The sequence below is a fragment of the Pecten maximus genome, chromosome 16 (genome assembly GCF_902652985.1).
Source record: "Pecten maximus chromosome 16, xPecMax1.1, whole genome shotgun sequence".
Classification (NCBI taxonomy): Eukaryota; Metazoa; Mollusca; class Bivalvia; order Pectinida; family Pectinidae; genus Pecten; species Pecten maximus.
The window spans coordinates 19363683-19387144 of record NC_047030.1 but is presented as its reverse complement, the minus strand read 5'-3'; the positions used below and the strand labels follow the sequence as shown (position 1 = coordinate 19387144).

Below are 23462 nucleotides of genomic sequence, written 5' to 3'. Positions count from 1 at the left end.
TAAAGAAAAATTTAAGAATGATTGGACGAAGTGGGAAAAATAAACACAAATCTTACAATGACATGCTTACTATTGTAGATGCATGTATATAATATATGACATCAAAAAGTACATGAAAATGTTAATTTCCGTCTGTGTAACTTTATTCTAATATTGGTATTTGCTTTACTATTTACATGTATATATTATTATAACAACAATTATATCATTGGACAGTCTTGAGTAAATTGAGTTAATCTCAGAGTCCTTCACCAGTCCCTGACAAATGCCATCTGATGCTTCTATTTTCTAAAAAAAAAATCTATTTTTAAATATAACTCACTATTCAGATAAATTTAATAACTACATGCTCGTGGTGCCGATGACTCAGTTGATGTGGCAAGAGTTGATATGACCAACACAGAAGCTGAGCCCTCGACAGGATTGATCAGGCTACCAGGAAACTGAATATGTATGTGAGTGTGGGATGGATATATGTTTATCAGAATATGTATACAGGTATAGGAGTATGTATGGTTTGTATGTAGTTATCCTTGTAATTAAATTGATGATGATGATGATGATGAGTATGATGATGATTATTATTATATGATGATTAGTATGATGATGAGTATGATGATGATGATGATGATGATGATATGATGATGACTATGATGATGATTATATTATGATAAGATTATGATGATGATGAAGTTGATTGTGATGATGATGGTGATGATGATGATGATGATGATGATATGATGATGATGACTATGATGATGATGATATCATGATGAGATTATGATGATGATGAAGTTTATTATGATGATGACTGATGATACGATTATGATGGTTATGAGTATGATGATTATGATGATAATGATTAGTAGGATGATTAGTATGATTATGATGATGATGACTATGATGATGAGGATGATTATGATGTTTATGATGATGATGATGATGATGATGATGATGAAGTTTCATAAGATTTACAACGTTAGCTCTTCTTAGTATTAAGATAGAAGTTACAAGATACATTCGGAAACCATTTGATAAGGGCTTTGAAATGGTTCCAACTTAACCCAACAGGAAAACTTATAACATTGATTAATTATCTTGCATGTACAAAACTTGCTATTTAAGAAAGTAAGGTAGTAACATCATACAGGTGTTTCGTAGTTCTAAAACGCGCCAGTGATGGTAGTGATGTCATATAGGTGTTTCGTAGTTCTAAAACTCGACAGTGATGGTAGTGACGTCATACAGGTTTTTCGTACTTCTAAAACTCGCCAGTGATGGTAGTGACGTCATACAGGTATTTCGTACTTCTAAAACTCGCCAGTGATGGTAGTGACGTCATACAGGTGTTTCGAACTTCCAAAACTCGTCAGTGATGGTAGGTGTTACGTACACTATATATGTACTTCTAAAATTCATCAGTGATGGTAGGTGTTTCGAACTTCCAAAACTCGTCAGTGATGGTAGGTGTTACGTACTTCTAAAACTCGTCAGTGATGGTAGGTGTTACGCACTTCTAAAACTCGTCAGTGATGGTAGGTGTTACGTACTTCTAAAACTCGTCAGTGATGGTAGGTGTTACGTACTTATAAAACTCGACGGTGAGGGTATTGACGTCATACAGGTGTTTCGTACTTCTAAAACTCGACGGTGAGGGTAGGGACATCGAATTGCTTTTTCGTCTTTCTAGGACTCGTCTGTGACGCGAGAGGCATCATACAGCTGTTTCGACCTCCTAGGACTCGTCAATGCTGCTATGAGCAAACCACTTTTCTTCCCTGTATTTAACTATTCATTTCTGTTCTCTTTTGATTGCATCGTTATAAGTTTACGTGATTACACTATACATTATACACATTGAATATCATTTTAATGTATCATTATTCAATATTATCAACATTGATACAAATCGGTGACAATCATTGATGCCTACTCTCGACAGAGCTTTCCTTCTGTAAGGAAAACTTTACAAGAGACTACTGTCACAAGTGTCCAATTGGCTGTATCCAAAACCAGGAGGTGGACTCGAGAACAGTGATATTCTCAACGGAAATCCTGAAGTGTTCACCTGGGCCGTCTTTCTGTCCACCAGGTGTGTATGATCTGTCAAACTATTTCCTGCTCACTGCCCCTCATCGATTACAATTGTTAACAGTAAATGATATAATGATCATTTAGCTAAATCTTCAAGAGTCAGAAATAATTTTTTGAATTTGATTTAAATTAAATAAATTGTATTATTAGCCCTTAAACCCAGCTACCGGATTAATACCACTTCAAAATTCCATGTTCAGAATGAAAATATTCTTTTTAAACAAACCAACATTTAAAAACAGAATAATAGTTTATTTGACATTTTGATACCTTTATGCTTCTATATATCTATTAAGATCATTGTGTTGTTAGTTTTGTTGGTGATTTGCTCTCAAATAAAAAGAAGTCAGAAGATATACCAAAGACAAGGAATATTTTGACCCTGATCTTCAATCATTTTTCTCCACGCGCATACAATGAATAAGCATATACATGGATTATTTACAAATAGTAACATTGTTTGAGATACCTGTCGAATCATTAATCAGACTTGTAGTTTCTCACATACTTCACAGAGTTATGCGACGGTTGCTAAGGAATACATAATTCGCTCTCATATAGGGGGAAAGGCAGCAGGCGCGCGCTATATGACGCTGCTCACAATAACGTTGAGTAACCATGTCGTAAATGGTGACGTCATCAATTTGGTGCCTATCCCACGGAGCATTGTAGATGGCGCAATGAAAACTTTTATGCAAACTTACATTTGCTTGCAAGTATGTGGAAAAAAATAATCAAACATGGGTCTGTTCCGCGAACAAGGATATCTCAACTGTCGTGTAAGAGTTCGGCTGGCCAGCCCAAGCCTCGTGCTGACTGGCCAAACTCTTACACTCGGGTTGACATATCGTTGTCCACGGAACAGACCCATGGTAGATTCTTTTATTGTCCTCCACAGATACTATAATGTTAAGCGTCCAGGGTGAGCCGCCAGTGTGTGAGTGCGATATAACACGAGGATTTGTTGGATCTGATGCCATGTTTTGTATGAAAACAGCAGCATGTTCCCCTGGAATGGAATTGAAAAGACGTAAATAAATTTCCGATATTTCTATTGATTCATGTTTTCTAGGTAATGTATGTTTACTTGTGTCGGTACCTGTTAGAGATCGGGATATTTTATATGATAAATTCTCATTTTTCTTATTTGTTCGATTGTGTATAGTTTCTCGTTCTAAATCTAAAATGCGTGCTTTAAATACTTTATGATCTTAACACTTCAGAAAGTACTTGAGACAAAGCGACAGAATTTGACATGGATGTCGTGTTTATAGATAAGGTGTACAATATCACTTAATACCTGGGTATATAACTAATTATCCTTTGTGTAATAAGATTAGAAACATGGGTCTGTTTTGCTGGTTTATGAAATCATAGATATTAGCAAACAAAAAGTATTGAGAATAATGCTTTAATGTTTAAATATATAGAGTAATCCAATAATATAAAAAAAAAAGACATTTTATATAGGCAATACAACAACACGAAAACTCCTCAAGTATCCACAAATCTTTTTTTTTTTTTAATTCATTGAAATGCAAATTGCATAAATTGCTGTCCAGATATACATTTTCCAGTCCATGTTGAGTCATATTGATATCATATTCGTTCTTTTTGTTTTCCTTTGTATAGATGGAAGATGTAGCCCCTGTCCTCCTGGTACATACAAATCAACACTGGGATACGGCCCATGCGAACCATTCACTAAGTAATTTTTCTGTTTATACTACTATCCTCCAATCACCAACGTAAGTAGTGTTTTCCCTGGCGGTTCATGTTTTTATAGTTTTGAATAGGAAACTGACGTGGGTTTTTTTCCACATTTTTTTTGCTGTATAAGACTAATGATGGTATCAAAGGCTCTTGAAGATGGCACTACAGTGGTTTATACACACTCGTATGAATCAAGTCAAGAGCGAGGTTTTGATCTCGAACGGAAGCGAGTCCAATCAAGTGTGATAACTTCCCGATTTCGCTTCATTTTTACCAAAAATTATTGAAGTGAAAAGAGCATTTTTAAATGACATTCCTGATTCATATTTCACCTTCGAAGCTAGTGACAATATCCCATGTTATGAATATAACCTGCTATATCTAGGATTTAGGACATTCGTTATTAGTGATATTACGGATACGGCCCATGCGAACCATTCACTAAGTAATTTTTCTGTTTATACTACTATCCTCCAAACACCAACGTAAGTAGTGTTTTCCCTGGCGGTTCATGTTTTTATAGTTTTGAATAGAAAACTGACGTGGTTTTTTTCCCACATTTTTTTGCTGTATAAGACTAATGATGGTATCAAAGGCTCTTGAAGATGGCACTACAGTGGTTTATACACACTCGTATGAAATCAAGTCAAGAGCGAGGTTTTGATCTCGAACGGAAGCGAGTCCAATCAAGTGTGATAACTTCTCGATTTCGCTTCATTTTTACCAAAAATAATTGAAGTGAAAAGAGCATTTTTAAATGACATTCCTGATTCATATTTCACCTTCGAAGCTAGTGACAAGTATCCCATGTTAATGAATATAACCTGCTATGGCTAGGATTTAGGACATTCGTTATTAGTGATATTATATTTTAACGTAGCTGTGAAGAGGAAAACAGGACGACGCTGTCAAACGGCAATGCAACTGCGAATGTAGTTTGTGGCAAACCCCTCAGTACTACCACCTTAACAAGGCTCCAAATAACAACGGCCAACTCATCGATACCAGACTTTCTCCTGGATGACGTTCTGAAAGAACCATCTCTACATGGAGACCAAAACAGTAAGATCACTCTAGTTGTCATCACCGTTGTACTGATATTAACTGTTTTGAATGAAAATAAAAATAAAGAAAATCCCTTTTCGGATGTCAAGTTGCATTATGATGATTAATCCATATTACATGCTCCCTTTAGTTTGTTTACGTCCTATTTACTGATACAAACATTTCAGGACGGTCTCCTATGATGGTGATGGTGCTCCAATAAAAAAGTATCTCGGATCCCCGGATAGTTCATGCGTGTTGTTGTCGGTGTTGGTGCTGGAATCTTTCCGCTCAGCTGTCTCTGTGTTGGTGCCTGTAGAAGATGACGAGTCTTTCTGTGGTGTTGTTGTAGATGTGTTGTCTGTCCTAACTAGATCCAAAATAAAATCCGTGTCGATCTCCTCCCCCAATAGTACGTCCAGTCCCTCAGGTGTTGTCCAGGTGTGTGCAGGCTCTATAAGTTGTGTGGGTGTGGTGATCTCTAATGGTTCCTCAACTTCTGTAGGCTTGCGTGTCAGAAGTGTAGATGATGTCTGATCTGTTGTCTTCTGTAGTGGTGTGTGGACTTGATCTTGGTGTGTTGTTGTTGATGTTGCTGTAGTGCTGTGTCTTGGTCGTCCTTGTTGTTTCTTGTTTTCTTCTGGAAAGTCATGTTGATAAATGTGTCTTCTCATCAGATAAGCTTTGCTCTTAGTACATGAAAATCTACAATTATGTCGGTCGCAATAAATAAGGGGCCCATGAACATTTCTGTTGTGTCTCAAAAATTTGTCTCTGCTGTTGAACCTCCTCCCACATGTCTCACATTGGTATCTTTCTGCTCCCTCTGCTTGATAGACGTTATTGCCATAGCGATACATTTTCCTGAAAACAGAATTGGGTCATTTCAGGAATGTGATCAATTACAGATCTAACTGTTATTCCTAGTGACAGCTACTGGTGTGGCAACGAACCAACGTCTAGTGTGACCATAGTAGGGTTTCAGTCTGCACATGTTTACTGTCAATATTTTTGATTTTGGTCCCTTCTGGATTTGATAAACTAAATCGGACAACTTCTGGACTACAGTATATGGACCCTCCCAATTTCTTTGTAACTTGCGAGCAGTACCCCTAACATTAGACTGATCTCGAAGCCAAACTGGATCCCCAACCATATAAGAAGTGTTAGAGGCCCTGACATCATAATTTCTCTTCTGGCGATCGCTAGCTTTTCTCATTTTCTCTCGCGCAGAATTGTGTGTCCTCCACAGCCTTTCAACAAGGTCCTCTATCCATTCATTTTCTACTTCTTTGTTGTCCTTTGGGGGTTTTCCATATAAGAGATCTATAGGTAACTCCACCTCGCGTCCTAACATCATCATGGAAGGTGACTCGCCTGTAGTTTCATGTACAGATGAACGATATGCCCACATTATAAGAGGTAACATCTTTTCCCAGTCCTTCTGGTTCCTATTGATAACCTTACTGAGCATTTCCTCAATGGTCCGATTCAATCTTTCGACCATACCATCACCTTGAGGGTGGTAGGATGTCGTACGTGTCTTCTGTATCTGTAATCGGTCACAGAGCTCTTTAAACAGTTTGCCTTCGAATTGTCTCCCTTGGTCACTATGTATTTGCTTTGGTATCCCATAGCGTGATATAAATCCATTTACTAATGTTTCTGCCACTGTTTCAGCTTCCTGGTTTGGTATAGGGAAAGCTTCTGCCCATTTTGTGAAATAGTCAACGACGACCAAAAGATGTTTGTTTCCATTTGCTGTTTCTGGGAGATTGACAATAATATCCAGTGCTATCCTTTCCATAGGTGCTCCTACCAGGTATTGTTTCATCTCACCCCGATTAGACCGGGAGCACTTCTTCCGAGACTGACACTCAGGACATCTAAAGATCCATCTGCGTGCATGAGTATAGTATCTACTCCAGTAAAATCTACTCCGGATCCGAGCCATGGTCCTAGTTATACCAAAGTGTCCTGCAATGGTCTCACTGTGTAACTGCTGTAATATATCTTTCTGCCAACATTTTGGTACTATCAACTGCCATCTTTCATTGTTGGTATCCTCCTCCATCCATTTACGATACAATATGTCATCCCGCAAGCTTATACGATCCCACTGTGACCAGTATGCTTTGACTTCCACAGGAAGGTGCGAAATATCTTTCCATTCAGGTCGTATCTCATCCTTCTTCCACATATAAATATATTTGAGTGTTGGGTCTTTGGTTTGAGCCTCCTTAATGTCCACTACAGATTTTGCTTCCATCCAGTTTGAGGAAGTTTCATTTAGTTCTACCAGTGGTTCAGATTCCTTTGATGTTGACTTCCTTCTTTTCTCTCTTCCTTTTGTGTGTGTAACCTGATGTAAATGTTCGAACTTTAGGTGTTCACCAGCTGCTTCCTCCTCATTATGTTCCCTCCTGTCACAATATCTACAGGATGTACAAGGCCTTCGCGACAAACCGTCTGCGTTTCCATGTTGTATTCCAGCTCGATGTTGAATGGTATAATCGTATGTGTCGAGAACCTCTATCCATCGAGCTAACTGCCCCTCTGGGTTTTTAAAACGGCGAAGCCAGTTGAGAGCACCATGGTCTGTTCTGATCAGGACTTTAGTGCCATACAGATAATGATGAAAGTGCTTTACTGACTCCACTACAGCTAACAGTTCTCTGTGTGTAACACAATACTGTCTTTCACATTTAGTCAGGCTCCTGCTGTAGTAGCATACAGGATGTTCACCGTCATCATGAACTTGTGATAGTACACTTCCTATCCCAAATCCACTGGCGTCTGTATCTAATATGAAGGTCTTCTTTGCATCTGGGTAAGCTAAGATAGGAGAAGTTACTAACCGAGTTTTTAAAGTCTGAAAAGCTTCCTCGCATTCTTTGCTCCATTTAAAGATACTATCCTTCTCTGTGAGTTTGTGTAAAGGTTTCGCAATGGAAGCAAATCCTTTGATGAATTTCCTGTAATAGGATGCAAGCCCAACAAAACTTCTCAGCTCCTTAACTGTTGTAGGTGTTGACCATGACTTCACTGCTTCAATCTTTCCAGGATCTGGTGATACTCCTTCCTCTGATACAATATGACCTAAGAATTTGACTTTCTTTTGAAACAATTTACATTTCTTTGGAGATATCTTGAGCCCTGCCTCCCCTATTTTAGTAAGAATCTCCTGTAGTCTCCTGTGATGATCTTCTAATGTCTCAGAAAATATGATTACGTCATCAATATATATCAAGCAAGTACGCCACTGGCATGGTGCTAGAATGCTTTCTAGTAATCGCTGAAAACTAGCTCCGGCATTACAGAGTCCGAATGGCATGGACTTGAATTCAAAAAGCCCACTTGAGGTGACAAATGCTGTTTTTTTCCTGTCTGCTGGGTCAACTTCCACCTGCCAATATCCACTCTGCATGTCGATCACAGAAAACCATTTGGATCCTCGGAGAGCATCAAGAGAATCATCGATTCGTGGTAAAGGGTAAGAATCCTTTATGGTCAATTCATTTAACTTTCGGTAATCAATACAAAACCTTATTGATGAATCTGCCTTCTTGACCAAAACTATAGGTGAAGCCCAAGGGGACATTGAAGGTGTAATTACACCGGCTTTAAGCATCCGCTTAACCTCCTGTTCAGCTACATCCTTCTTTGCTAAAGGTAACCTCCGGGGCGCTTGTTTAACTGGTCTGGCATTCCCTGTGTCAATCTTGTGGTAAACCAAGTTTGTTTTCCCTAAGTCATCCTTGTTCTTTGCAAATACCTTCTCATTTGTCTTTAATATTCTTTTCAGCTGCTTAATCTCCTCCTCATCAAGATGCTGCTTACTAGATTCTACTATGACCTCCAGATGTTCTGGTATGTTATTGTCCTCTGCTGATGTCTCTTCTATTCGACACAGGTGTTCTTCGTCTGGACCGATCAGTTCTTCTGAATCCTTAAGGTGACAAGAACGGACCACCATACATTCAGCTGTGATTGTCCTCTTATATATTGTCTGGGGCAAACTTGTCACATTGGCGACTCGAACCGGTATGACCTTGGACGACGGTTCAAATATACTTTTCCCTACAAAAACTCCTATTTTAGCTAACTTCGAGCTTCCCTCGTCGATTATTGCCTGGTGTCCTACTGGTATGTCTCCTACTATTCTAGCAGGTATTATCATCTCACTGCTAGCAGGTACCACTACATTCTCTGCAAGGGATAACTTGAAGATAGAGGTAGCTCTCTGGCTTTCCAGGTAACATTTAGCTGTCTCACCATTAAACTTCACAGTTCCTCTCCCTACATCCATAATGCATTTGTTCTGTTTCATAAAATCATATCCAATAACAGCAGGTACTTCAATATCAGCTACCAACATGCGACATCTCATGAGTTTTCCTGAAATTTCCAGTGGAAACATTGCCATTCCCATCGGCATAATGACCTTCCCATCGGCCACTCTCAATTGTCCACAATTTCTACTCAAATCTGGTCGCTTATTTTCCGGTAACCCTAAATATACTCTACTACTAAGTACAGAAATCGTCGCTCCGGTATCCATCAAACCATCTATCTGTTTACCATACAGAGCCATCTGTAAATATAATCCATCATCATTGGTATGTTTTATCAAAAACATATTGGGGGCCTCCCTTATGCTCCTCTATATTATCATCTCTTTTCTCTTCTCTCTGCTCTTGGGTTAACACATGGCCCTCTGTCTTAACCCTTACTGGTTTAAATTAACCATATTCTGGTTTTCAGACCTCATATCTGTGTTGGGTTGTCTCCCCTGTCTAGGTTGTTGTCTTTGCCTTTTTGGTTCCTTACAGTCTCTCATTATATGGCCTGTCTTATGACAGTTAAAACAGGTACGAGTCTCCACATTCATTCTTCTCTCTTCTATATTTGCTATCTGGTAGTCCTGTCCTACTGGGTCTCCATAATCATCAAAATTGGTAACATTTTGTTGGCGAATGCTATGGCGAGCTGTACCATTCTTCCTCTGATGACTCACCATAAAGGCTTCATATTTCAGAGCTGCATTCAAAGCTGCATCAATAGTTTCTGAACTTCCCTGACATACTGACCACTCCATTTCTCTATCTGTTAGAGCTTCCCTGAAACATCTGTAAGCTAAACTCTCTCTGACCTCTACTGGTGCTGTAGGGTAACCCAATCTTACAAGGCGTTTAATATCCTGGGCCAAATCTGTCAGACTTTCATTTGGTTTCCTTGTCCTGGAGGTAATTTGAGCTCTGTACATCTCACATTTGTTTTTCGGTTCAAATCGAGCTGTTAAAATGCTAACTAAGCCATCAAATGACTGCATATCCTCTGCTCTAAGATCAGAGATGACGCCTCTTGCTGTTCCTGTCATGGATGCTGCCAATTTTAGAGTTTTTATTTCATCGGTCCACTGGTTCAAACGCGATATCAGTTCATAGTGAACTAAATAATCAGTCCAGCTTGATTTCCCATCATACGTATCCGGTTTCGTGAATCCGACCTTTGGTTTCCTCTCCTCATCTGGCCTCAAGTTCAAGGATATGGTGTTGTTACCTGGTAACGGTATAACGGAACTTTCATCCTCATCTATTTCCAAGATTGGTGCATTGGAACTTGTATCGTGTCCAATTGATGCTCTGCTTGCTTGTGTGGTCCTGTCCTGGGTGGGACGGTCATTGGAACCTTGGGCAACTACTTTGTCAAGACGCTCTAACACTTCTGATAGAGTTTTCCCCACAGATTTCTCCAAATTCTCATGAGATTTCACTAATTCTTCCTGATATTTCTCAAATCTTTCCTGAGATTGGATCACAGTATTCTCTAAAGACTCTAATTTACCCTCTATAACTTCCACCCTTTCTATGGTCTTTGCTAATTCTGACAACTCATCCTGTGTATCAGCCACACCAGTATTAGCTAAACTAGCATAATCTACCCTAGCCTGTCTCCTACTCTTTGATCTAGGCATATTTTCAACAAATTTTTATTCAACTTTAATCTAAAAAAAATGTGGTACACAATTCACTATCTTATCCTGAGACAGAAGTAACAAAAATAATTCTACACTGTTTTTTTTTTCCTCGCACCGCTGCCACCAAATGTAACGGAGCCGCCTGCTACTCTTCTCAGGTCACGGTTAGTCAGCTGGTAGCGCTAGACTAACTATTAAGTCAGCTGGTATCGCTATCTTATATCCAGGAGTTAGCTGGTATCGCTCAACTCAAACATCATTTTGGTAGCGTAAATTTGAGCTATTACTTATCTAGATTAACTCCAAGAACTGTGTACCACGTTAAATGTTTATTTATGACACAAATTATTCAACTGTACGACAATATGGTTATCAAGCATACAACGATCAAATCACTAGTCAGAAGTATAAGAGGACATCGAGCAGACACAACTAAACTGGCTGAATCTAGCCTAGATAGTAAATAAATATGTACTTTTCAGTATAAATATAACTATAATAGTAAAACACTTCATAGCGAAGAGTAATTAGTTATGAGACTTACGTAAAGAGTAATTTTGGTTCCAGTTTTCCGAAAGGGTAATCTTGAAATGAACTTGAAGTCTGAAATCTAACAGTAAACGCTCGTCCTTTTATACCCCCATGGTGATCAATAACCAATAAAAACATCGTATATCGACCCAAGAGTTTAAACCAATCGAATAGCGGAAAATAAACATCGGTGTTTATTTTACGAACACCGACATTCATAATTTCCCGCTATCCGTCAGGCTAAACCCCTACGCCGGAAATACGTAATACCTCTCGCTCTCCCGCACATGCGTACTCTCACAACAATGGCAGCTTCCATCACACAGCAGAAACATCACCACGACCGGACCAACTCTCGGTAACTAACGCTGAAATACACACAACTGTTCCAACTCATACAAACATATCGATTCATACCAAACCCTTCCAACTGCACATTCTATCCTAGCGGCGCAGCGCAATCCCAAACTGACACAAATCTCGCACAAACACCACTACCAATCGTCACACGTGAAAGTACACAAAACAATCGCACTGTACAACACTCGCATCTCGCTACTTCCCTGCCATTGTCGACGACTCAAACAATCAACGATAATAAATATGATAAAATACAATGATTTGAAATCTACTTATTATTTACGTGATCACCATGGGACATGAAGATAAATATAAGAAAACATATAAACAATAACAAGCTGGCTTCGTTACATGTGCGAGAGGCATGTAGTGTATGTTCATGTTTGTCTCCTTGTGATAGCGTGACTTTTATAGTACAATCTAACTGAGGTATGCTGCTAAAGACACTCAGCTGGACAAGCATCTGGTTATATTATATGTTAGAAAAATACTAGAAATGTTAGGTTATTGAATCAATGTTTTATTTTACAGCTGGCAAAAATTCACAGGATACAATAACACGGCTATCCGAAGAGAATTATAATATCCCAACGTAAGTACTCGCTCTACCACCAGAAATATACATAGTAATCTCAAACTCTGGCATATGGCATTTACTATACGAGTTCAATAACTTGATACTTCATGAGCCTTTAGGTTGTCATCATATTACTATGTAAAATTGTATATATCAGTTAATTTTAATAGAACATCGCACATACGTATGTATATTCTAAACCGATAAATCCATCCATTATGTTCATAGATGCAGGATGATTGCAATGCTCAGAGAGGTAAATTCTGTTGGAAGATTTTACCAAAAATAATGTGTATCTAGCCTATATAATCGAAATTAATGAGCTTATGTTCTCAATTAATGGTGTTTTTTACCAATATTAAAAAAGATAGAAATGCGATTATTGAGGGTTAAAAAACACTTGTGTACGTTGTTTAAGGTTAGATGTCTTACAAAAAATTGTACGTTTTAGGTTCATTGTCTTACAAAATAATCTGTATATTGTTTTAGGTTTTATGTCTTACGATTACTTTAGTACGTGGGATGAGGTTCAATGTCTTACGAGGACTTTAGTACGTTGGATGAGGTTCCATGTCTTACAAGAACTGTTTAGGTTCGATGTCTTACAGATACTTGTGTACATTGTATTAGAGATCCATGTCTCACAAAGACTTATGTACGTTGTTTTAGGTTCCAAGTCTCACCAACACTTTTGTATGTGGGTTTAGGTTCCATGTAAAACAAAGACTTTTGTACTTATGGTAAGGTTCTATGTCTTATACAGATGTTTGTACTTATGTTAAGGTTCTTTACGTTTGTACGTGTGTTTAATTAAGTTATATGTTTTACATTACATGTATATCTCGTTCTTTTTTTCTTAAGTACAATGCATAATTGAATGCGCTTGAATTGAGCCGTACGATAAATTCGTTTATAACCTACGTCGGTAATCTGGAATTCATTTTGATTTTGTGTCATTTTTTTTCCAGTTTCAAGATAGTTTTCATGGCCTTACAAACAAGCTTGTTGTTGACGATATTGATCTTCATATTTGTCGTTGTGATGAGAATAAAAAAAATGAACCGAGGTACGTTCAAACCATTTACAACAGAAATCACCAGAAAACATAATATGTAACAGGAAAACAAGTTAACTATTTAATAGTTTTGAGATTATGCCTTTACCCAGGTTTGACTTAGAGCACCTGGTCTTAATCTCAGGAGTTTCCATTCAAATCTATAATATTTATAGTTTACCCCCTTTTGATAGAGTTTAAGTTTGATTTTTCGTTATTAAATAGGTATTAATTGTTGTTGTTGTTTTTAATGACATGATTTTGGATAAATCTGTACAAAATGTCAAATACCTCTATTCTTAACATTGTGTATAGACACTCGATTAATCTTCCAGATATGACTAAGGGACAAAAACACGATTGCACCATAGACGAGGAATGTCAACTAGGTATAGTATTCATATTGGATTTCATAACCCGGAAATGTATCAACATATCTAAATATGAGTAACATGCGTTTTAGTACTTTAATGTGTATATGATTTAGCTTTTGATCAAAGGCTAACAAATGCAGTTTTATGTCCGGGAATACAATTTGCATCAATGACAGTTTGAAAAAATATGTCATTTGATATAACTAACGCTCTTGTAAGGACACTTTATGCACATATCGTTTGCATATCTTATCGAGCATAGCTCATGATTATAATACAATGCTGCTTTCATTTATTTCCCTTTCAATCATGTATCCAAGTGTTATCAATAAGATAACTAACTTAGAATATCATATAAATATCATAAATGTGAGTCGGGAAGCATATATTGCAATAAAGTTGTTAATTTTCAATTGTTTTCAATTTATTTAAGCACTGATGTCATTGTTTTTTTAGTTTCATAGGGGTATGAAAAAAATTTGTTTGCAAACAAATTTTTGTTCATACCCCTATGAAACCAAAAGATAATTGACATCAACGCTTATAATTAATTTTGGAAAATAATTTTCTAATCTAAAACATGTCTTATGTACAATTTTACTGGTTTTATATGGGATTCTTTTTCTCAAATCAATACGCAACGTCAATTGTCGTATTGTGACGTCACATTTTTCGCGCTATTCTCGGATTTTTTTTTCATAGTAGTATGAAAAACAAATATAAACCAATCAGAAAGCCGCATTCTGCGTACAAACAATGGAAAATTAACTATATACATATATTAGTGACATCCTATAACAGATCATTGAGAATAATGCGTGTCTTCGGTGATATTTCATAATGCATAAGATATTAATTATTAATGTATATGTTAATTTTTTTATTAAGTTTCCCCAGACATCGACAGAGAAAGCATGTACAGCCTAAAGAGTAAGCATTTTTATCCGGTTTTCACTACTCAATCAAACCTGTTAACTGCGATAGTTTACATATGAAGTATGTTAAGCGTTGTGACGTCTGGTGGTTTTGTTGTCATTGCCCTGGTTTTTATTTTGAGAACATTAAAATAACTGGATTTGACCCAAATTCGTCAGGGCTGTTGTTGATGAATCAAAGGACGATCCTCATTTCGGAACAACTAATTCTACATATTGTTTATAATGAACTTGTTTTACCTATTGTAAACTGGGAGTATGACTTTGTTAGCATGTCAGGTTTCTTCATTTCTGTTTGTGGTACATCCCGTATAATATCAAATTACATTGTGAAGTGTGATATTTTAAAACTCGTAGATTACGTTCCTATAGTGACCAAAACAACAAGTGCTGCGAACATTGTGATATAAATAAAATCAAAGATTGTCATTTCTGACACCATGAAATAAAAATCATACGTATATGAGCAATAACTTGCCTCTTTAATCAAATCTGCCTCAATTTTTTGTGAAAAATGATGCACCTTATTAAGAATAATTTTCCATTGGGAGGGTATGAAGATGTTTTATCGATGATTCATTGTATGCGTCTAAACTTCGGTCACTTTATAGACATACGAATTCAGTTTGTAGTTAGCAGCAAAATAGTTTGTAACTTTTTGATTTTCTATATTGACCAAATATAAAAATAACTTCGCTGTCACTTCATATATTTATTAATAATCTTTTTCAGAAAGTATCCCGAACTTCATTTCTGTTTGTCAGCCAGGTAAATATGTAGATTTAACAGCAGACGCGATAATTCAATCATTGTTCATAGTATTTACTTCCGGTATATCAATGGAGTATACTATGAGTATATCCATCCGTATCTATTTGTTTGATAAACTTCTCACACAATACACTGAACTCAAACCAGAAAAGAGCTATTCGTATTGCTATGACGAGCTACTGTTTATTTCTTGTAGAAGATTCAATCTGCAGAAACGAGCATTGCGTCAAAAATTGGAATACTTTTGATATTTTGTTTTTATTTTGTTTGCAGAAACTTTAAGAACCATCTATCCAGAGATAAACGAAAGACCATGCACACCGACGGCACCGGAACCGTCAATACCATACAACCACAATATATGCTAACAGAGGATCATTTGTTTCCCTTCATATTAGATTGATGATACCAGTTTTGAATTTTAGCTCACCTGGTCCGAAGGACAAGGTTAGCTTATGCCATACCGTGGTGTTCGGCGTTCATCCGTCAACAATCGATTTTCTTCTTAACCACTGATCAAAATCCAACCAAATGTGGTAAGAAGCACCCCAGGGGCCCGAGGGGCAGTGTCAAAATGGGTTCATTTAACAATATTTGTATTGTCGACATCTTCTCTGGAACTAACAATGTATTACATCGATATTTCAGTAGTAGCACCCCTTGATGGGATTCATATTTATATAAATGATGAGACTGGCACCCATGGGACTTGAGGGTCCAGTTGTCAATATTGATATTATATAGTTCTCCTCTGGAACTAAGTTGTATGGCATTGATATTTCAGTGGTAACATCCCTGGGTGGCTGGGATCAATTTACACAAATGATGGGACTGTCCAGGGGCCAGAAGGCGGGCTATAAACGACTTTCCCTACCTCATAACCATATAATATATAGCATTACTAGGTACTAAGGGATAAACAAATCATGATGGGAAAATATGCCTGGGGGTTTTTCCCCATCCCTAGGGACTCAGTATCTTTGTTATATCTTTAAAACTAATGTGATCCCCACCCCAAAATCATATATAACATTTCTGATCATCAAGGGATAAACACGACTACGTAAAAATAGGTCAAGGGGTATTTCCCCACTCCAAGGGACTTAGTTTCTTAAAGCCTAATCATTATATATAAACATTCCCTGTGGTATTTTTAAATCCCTAAGGAGTCTAGAGTGGACTTCGTTTCTGGGTTATATCGCTGAATAAGTTCAGATCCCTACCTCATAACCATGTATAGCATTGTTAGACATCAACAAATACAGCTATTAACAGATTTGACATAAATGTTATTTTGACGTTTTGTCAAATCAACCAGGTGAGCGAGCGGCAATTAACAAATTCGAGAGGGATCTTGGTGTCCACCATCGAATAACAAAATTGGTTCTCCGCGGTGGTCGAGTGGTTAAGATGTCCCGAGAATTTATCACCAGCCCTCCACCTCGAAACCAACGTGGTTTTTCTCCGGGTACTCCAATTTACCCTGTCTGTTAATTGGACGTTATACAAAATAAACCAAACCAAACAAAATCCTTCGTAAACAAGCACAAGGACTAACATAACAAGAACGGGAGATGGTCTAAAAATTCAAAACAAGTCGCATCAATCTAGTATGAAGGGAAACAAGTGACAGATTCCATTTTATATGATTATATATTATATAAGATCCTTATTATAACTGAAAGGAAATTACTGTAGCGTTCCATTGGTTCGTAAATCAAGTTTGATCCGGAAAACAAGATGGCCGGTAGGCAGCTATCATATGGCAGCTTTCTTTTGACAGTTAAAGTTTGTTAACTATATTTTATGAGTTTCTAAGGAAATCTTGGAATGATATGACTCAAAGTTAAAAATCCCTCGGGGATCTCTTTTTTGACCACTAGAGAATAACATGTGGTGTTACTGTTTGAGTGAATTTTATTATAGTAATAATATTTTCTACCAAATACGTGTTCAAACTCGTGGAAAGTGAGCGTCGAGGCCGATTGCGTTTCGCTGTAAAGAGGCATATATGCATATATGAAATATTACTTCAGCTATCTTCAAAAATCATGGTACTAGACATGATAACATAACTTTATGTCAGTTAAGGAATGGTGCAAGCCAGTTAAATTATTATCTATTTAAAGATTATCTAAATGATTCCCCTGGCTGCAGTTGTGGCATGACATGTAAGAAAAAAAGATCAAATTAAAATCCTTGATAATGGGTCGAAGGAAGCAATTTCTTGCAATTGATGCAGTATGTCATTACAATGAACTTGGAGGCTTTTTTTTATGACTTTCTCCTTTTGCATACTAGTAGTACGTCATTTTGAAATAATCCTTTGATCTTTGTGAAATGCCGACAATATCATAAAACTGATTGCGGTCAAACATCAACTTCCAGTTTTGGGTTTGGGTCAAAGTTTGAACAAATTTTAAAGAGGCCCATGGGTCTTAATGGTCACCCTAGTTTTCATATAGTTTGGCAGATTCAATTCATGTGACCTTGAATTTGAGGTCAATGTCATTCATCCCAGCATGCTAAAGTTTCAATGTCAGGTATATGTGCCTCTTGTTTAGTGAGGCAAAGTTATCTAAAGATTTTAGCATATTTGACCCCTGTGATCTGGAATGAAGGTCAAGGCAAGATCATTCATTGGAACAAACCTCACACCAGCATGCTATAGGCCCAATATCAGGTCTCCTGACCTCTTACTTGAGACCTTGAATGAAACTCGGCGTTACTCATTTGAACGAGGGTCCTTCACCCCAGCATGCAATAGGCCCAATATGAATCTTGGTAATCAAGAAGAAATTGCTTTAAAAAATCGTCTCAGATGACCTACAAATCTTCTCAATAACCAAGTCACTTAAGGTCTTAATACTTGGTGAATAACATGCTCTAGCAATGCCCTATCAAGTTTGATAATATGAATGACTTTGAAGTACATTCAAGGCCACAGGAGTCAAGTAGGTAATACTAAGTAGTATTCAAAACACTTAATCTAAATAACGGAAATACCCAACGTTCTGCTGCTCAGTAACAAAATGACCCGAGGTAATGATAGTTTATGTCAATCATACTAAAGTAATCGGATATCAAGCTTGAATATAGTGATTACCTTGGCTATTTGGTCAATGTCACTGTGGTTAAATTACGTTAAATTCATTGAAAGACCTATTTATTAATAACAGAAATGACCATAGTAATAGTATTTTGGTATGTAGCAAGCTGGAGCGAGTTCGAATATGTGAATGTCAATGTTTTGAGACAAAACTTTTAAAACTTCTGCTCAGTAATTAATTGATTCAAGATCATGATATTTGTTCATGTATTCAGGTTTGATACTAACAACATGAATGACTTTGGCCTTCGTCCAAGGTCATCGGAGTCAAATATGTTAAAATCATTAAAAGAACGTTTTCGCAAAAACGGAAATGCTCGGGTTAATGATATTTGGTATGTAGCAAGCTTGGATGATTAGAAACCAAGTATATGTTAGGTATATCCATCAAAAGGCAACTTCAAGTATTTTAAAACGTATTGGTTTATTTCGGATATAACAACGCATCGATTTGATGAACAAGGGGAGGTAGCTCTTGCTCAATTGTTTACGATATGTAAATTTTACCAATTCGTTTAGTAGACCTCACGAGTCGAATACACTTTCTTGACTCATAATATCTCCTATGCTGGCTTCATTTGAGACATGAAACATATTTATCATTTTGCTGGAGGCATATAGAATTTCCTTCGTCAGCTTTATGCTTTGTGTAATGTTCGTGAAAGTCCGTCGAATTTTCAATGATAATGACAATGACAATATCAAGACATTTTTCGGGGGAAACCAGTATTGTTGTTCATGCTGGTTTTGTGGACAACGAACTAAAACTATACATTTACACGGTGATGTACGATACAAGTATACTGCCACATTTAGAATATTAAGGGTCGTTTTATGTGTAATTCGAGTCTGTAGTGGTCCTGAAAAGGACCGTTTTATGCGTAAATCGAGCGTGTATTGGCCCTGAAAAGGGCCGTTTTATGCGTAATTTGAGCGTATATTGGCCCTGAAAAGGGCCGTTTTGTGCGTAATTCAAGCGTGCATTGGCACTTTTTTTTTCTTTTGGGTGGCTCTGAAGAGCCAAAGCTTAGTGCACATGTCATTGCACCTCTTAGTCAGAAAGTTGTATCAAACAACAACGCAGACTCAATAAACAACCGTCTAAAACAAGTTGCAGATTGGAAACAACAAAGCTTACCGGTTTTAGTTGACAAGGTTTGCCTCGTCTCCAAAATGCAAATTTTGGACCTGAGACGTGCTTTGCATGGCACAGGAAATTTAGAGACTAACTTCAAGGTTTCCAGAAATTAGACCAGATTTTTGGGTTTCAAAAACACCGACAGAAAAAGAAAAACTTTTCAGGAAATTTCTTTCGAAAAACAAGAACACAAACAATGACAAATTTGTTCGGGCTTCCACGATTGACTTAGTTTGTCGAAAGCCTGAACAAACAAAACAAACCAGGCCAGAGAAGAAGGCAAAAATCAGAAAAGACAAAAACACTGAAAAAATGATTCAGAAACAAGTGTCATGCAAAACAAGTCTCCAGTCTTAAAATACAGTTTCAACTTCATATTCGAGCATCTATTATTGTAGAGTTTATATATTTGTACATTTTTGAAGTAGTTTATTGGTATTATTATAATTATATATATACGCAGTCTCGTCTTCATTGCTGTAGTCACTTGTAAAAGTGAAGAACTGTTGTATATAAATAATTATTCCGCTATATATTTGTACATTTTTGACGTAGTATGAGTTAGTGTTTATTGGTATTATTATAATTATATATATATACGCAGTCTCGTCTTCATTGCAGGAGTCACTTGTAAAAGTGAAGAACTGTTGTATATAAATAATCATCTGTGAATTATATCCTGTGTGTGTGTGTGTGTGTTAATGTTTAAATTTTATCTACTATATGTTACAATGTGATACAAACATAATTACTTTTATCATTATCAGTACTTTTATTTTTATTAGTATATACATATTTTTATTAATGTAATCATTATTATTACGCAAGTTATTGTGTGGAAAGATTAACTATTTTTAGAACAACAGGATATTTTTGTAGTTTCGGTTTGCAGTCGTACGTGGTTGGAAGTGTAACGGAATCTGTATGTAAGTTGAAGTTGAATTTTATCATTGTAAGTAATATCGTAAATTGTGTACGCAATATTTTCTAGCAAGTTTCCAGCAAGGGAATAATCTCGCGTGGTTACTATGGTAATCCAGCAACGCTCCAGCGTAGTTTGTTGTTGGATTTTTTTAGTCACTTCTATCCCAGAAGCTTAGGTGGGTGTACGTTGTGTGATGTCTCTCCGTGTTTTCTCCGCTAGGTATGTCAGAGGCTCTTGTCTTGTGTATGTCCCTGTGTGTATTTATGTACTAAATGTGGGAATATTGTAGTAATTCTTGGTGAATTTAAATTAGGGAATATTAGAAATTTACTTTACTAAATTTGGGGAAGGCTAGGTTAAAACATAATTAAATTCATAGGGGAGGGTCTTATCTTTGTCATAACAGGGATTAATTATAAAATAACTATTTATTAGAAGGGAATTTTTCTTCACTTTAATAGATAAATGTAATTCAGGATAGGGAGATTAACTTTTATTTTTACTCAAGTTCAAAGGCTGGAGCTTGCTGGAATTAGGGTTTAGAAAGTTATATCTAACATTGTATATTCCATTCATCATGAAATTGGTATTCCCATACTTCCAAACAAAGTTTGTTTATCATAGCTAAAAGCTACTGGTCTAAGGGCAGATAATTTAAGTGTTCCTTCTACTTGATCAAATTTGACATTGTATAAAAAAAATAATTACTGATGATGTTGATGCAATCCGAAGAAGAAACATAACATAAAGAGAAAGAAAGAAGAGACAAAGACATGGTGACAAATAGTAGTTCGGTTTTAATACTCATTATCTGACCCTTAGCTAAGTTCTTTATGGACTTGGTATCAATCAGATTGATACCTAAACCATTTGGACTTGGAGTGCACTCCGTTTGGACTCCAGGTAAACTTGGATTGCACTCCAAGTGGACTCCGAGTCTACCTGGAGTCCTATAAGACACCATGCCTACCCCAGTTCTATAATCAGACTATATATATATATATATTAATACTTTGATGCTTTTAATATAATTTACATATAAATAAATAGATTTTTACAAATAACTTTTGTTCTGTTTATATTACTATTAACATTTGTTTAGTCTACTAGGAATATTTCTTTTATTGTTAATACATGGTAATAATGCCTTCATGTTAAATTTATATTTATTAAGATCCATAAAAGACAGTTATACAATTTATGCTATAATCAGGTTTCTATGAAAGTTAATTGCTTATTATTTCATATTTCATTAAGATATAAGTAAATTGTATTTCATTTTATTAAGGAATTGAAAATTATTTCAATTAGAATATTTATTACTGTACATATATCATGACTGTAAAGGAAGTTTAGATAATGTATCTACATTATGTTATTGAAAGTTTACAGTATTTAATGAATTGTGTGTTTGTTTTAATAAGACATTCTCTACATACATGAACTCAATTCATGCAAGTAATTATAAAATAAATTTTAGTTTCATTAGAAAAATATACATTTACAACTGTACATATTTACGAGCATTACCTAGTTAAATTAATGTTCTGACATAACGTACACACAAGTATGTAGTTCTGGACTACCCATAATGAATGACAGTATCTGTTTAATTGCTATTATTATTGGTCATGCATGACTGACTCTGGCCTGACACCCCTGATAACTGTGCCAGGTGAGTTTTAGGAGCCAGCTACAGGTACTGTCCTGGGTTCACAGAAATACCTGTGTCAATTTTGTCAGCCATGCTACCAGGATTAGTGGTTTTTAGTTGTTTTTAATATCTAATACATGTGTAATTTGTGATTTTATTTCATAATTATATTTTCAAAACTATTGTGTGAAATCTATTCTTGCAATAACAAAATAAAAGTGATTGTGATGTATTAAATTTCAATCTGCATAGCTAGTATTGGTTTATTTTATTAAACTTATTGATCACACCAAAAACACTTATTCCTCTCCCTTTACTAAGTTGGCAATCAAGATATTTTGCTGATATTTGACGTACATTATATCTGTATCCTTCCTATCAATTAAAAGATGGACTGCTGTACATGATGAATGATCAAACTTTTTATAAACTGATATAGAAAGCAACGGATGATGAAATCACAAATATTAACACTTCATTTTCAAAACGAATGAAATATTCACAATGCCATTGGAAAATTGGAAAAAAAACCTTTAAAAGTTCAAATAGAAGTAAATATATTAGTTATTAAACTTTGATATAACGGATATGAAGAAAAAAAATTGTTGCTCAAATGTTTTTGACAAACAAAGTTTGCATTTCATTCTGGACAGAAAAAAAATATTTTCCACCGAGTTTGAAAAAAATGTGACCCTGATAAAAGAACGCAACAAGAGGCCCAATTGACTTTTAACGCCGACCTTTTAGCTTATTCGCTCCTTTGATGATTATCTACCTTTAGGTCAATAGAAAAATGATTCAGATGTCATTTTCAGTTAATCAGAAGTCATTTCACCAATTTTGCCCCAGTGACTGTGACTTTCTTTCGGCAAGATTTGTTTGGCGTCATCCCAAGGTCTATCAGCCAAATTGCTTCTGATTATTAAACCAATAATCTTTAGCGTTTGAACAAAATTGTTCTCTATGACCTTGAATATGGGTCAAGGTCATTTATTTGTATGAACTTCGTTGCGTGTCATCAAAGAAACCTACCAGCTAAACATCACGTTTCTATGCATTCAGATTTGCTGTAATTCGTTCGAATATTTTTCTATTTTTGACATCTGTGACCATGAATATACGATGTCTAGGTTATTTCTTTTCCCACTTTGTGAGGCGCCATCTCAACAAAACCTTCCAGCAAAATATCATGATTGTAGGCCT

General features: G+C 36.3%; 1 protein-coding gene across 3 annotated transcripts in view; it reads left to right on the top strand.

Moving 5' to 3' along the window:
- The window catches only part of LOC117345150, a 29855-nt gene extending 9895 nt beyond the window's left edge, over positions 1 to 19960 (top strand). For 2 of the 3 annotated variants that reach the window (XM_033908144.1, XM_033908143.1), the window contains exons 3-12: positions 1943 to 2092; positions 2993 to 3124; positions 3727 to 3802; positions 4688 to 4869; positions 12254 to 12314; positions 13268 to 13365; positions 13689 to 13742; positions 14616 to 14657; positions 15395 to 15430; positions 15707 to 19960. In XM_033908144.1, the coding sequence (XP_033764035.1) occupies positions 1943 to 2092; positions 2993 to 3124; positions 3727 to 3802; positions 4688 to 4869; positions 12254 to 12314; positions 13268 to 13365; positions 13689 to 13742; positions 14616 to 14657; positions 15395 to 15430; positions 15707 to 15801 (926 nt within the window). In that variant the 3' untranslated portion in view covers positions 15802 to 19960. Of the gene's footprint in view, positions 1 to 1942; positions 2093 to 2992; positions 3125 to 3726; positions 3803 to 4687; positions 4870 to 12253; positions 12315 to 13267; positions 13366 to 13688; positions 13743 to 14615; positions 14783 to 14900; positions 15073 to 15394; positions 15431 to 15706 lie in introns of those variants that run through there. The other variant, XR_004536364.1, reaches the window with a different exon arrangement.
- The last annotated feature ends 3502 nt before the right edge of the window (positions 19961 to 23462 follow it).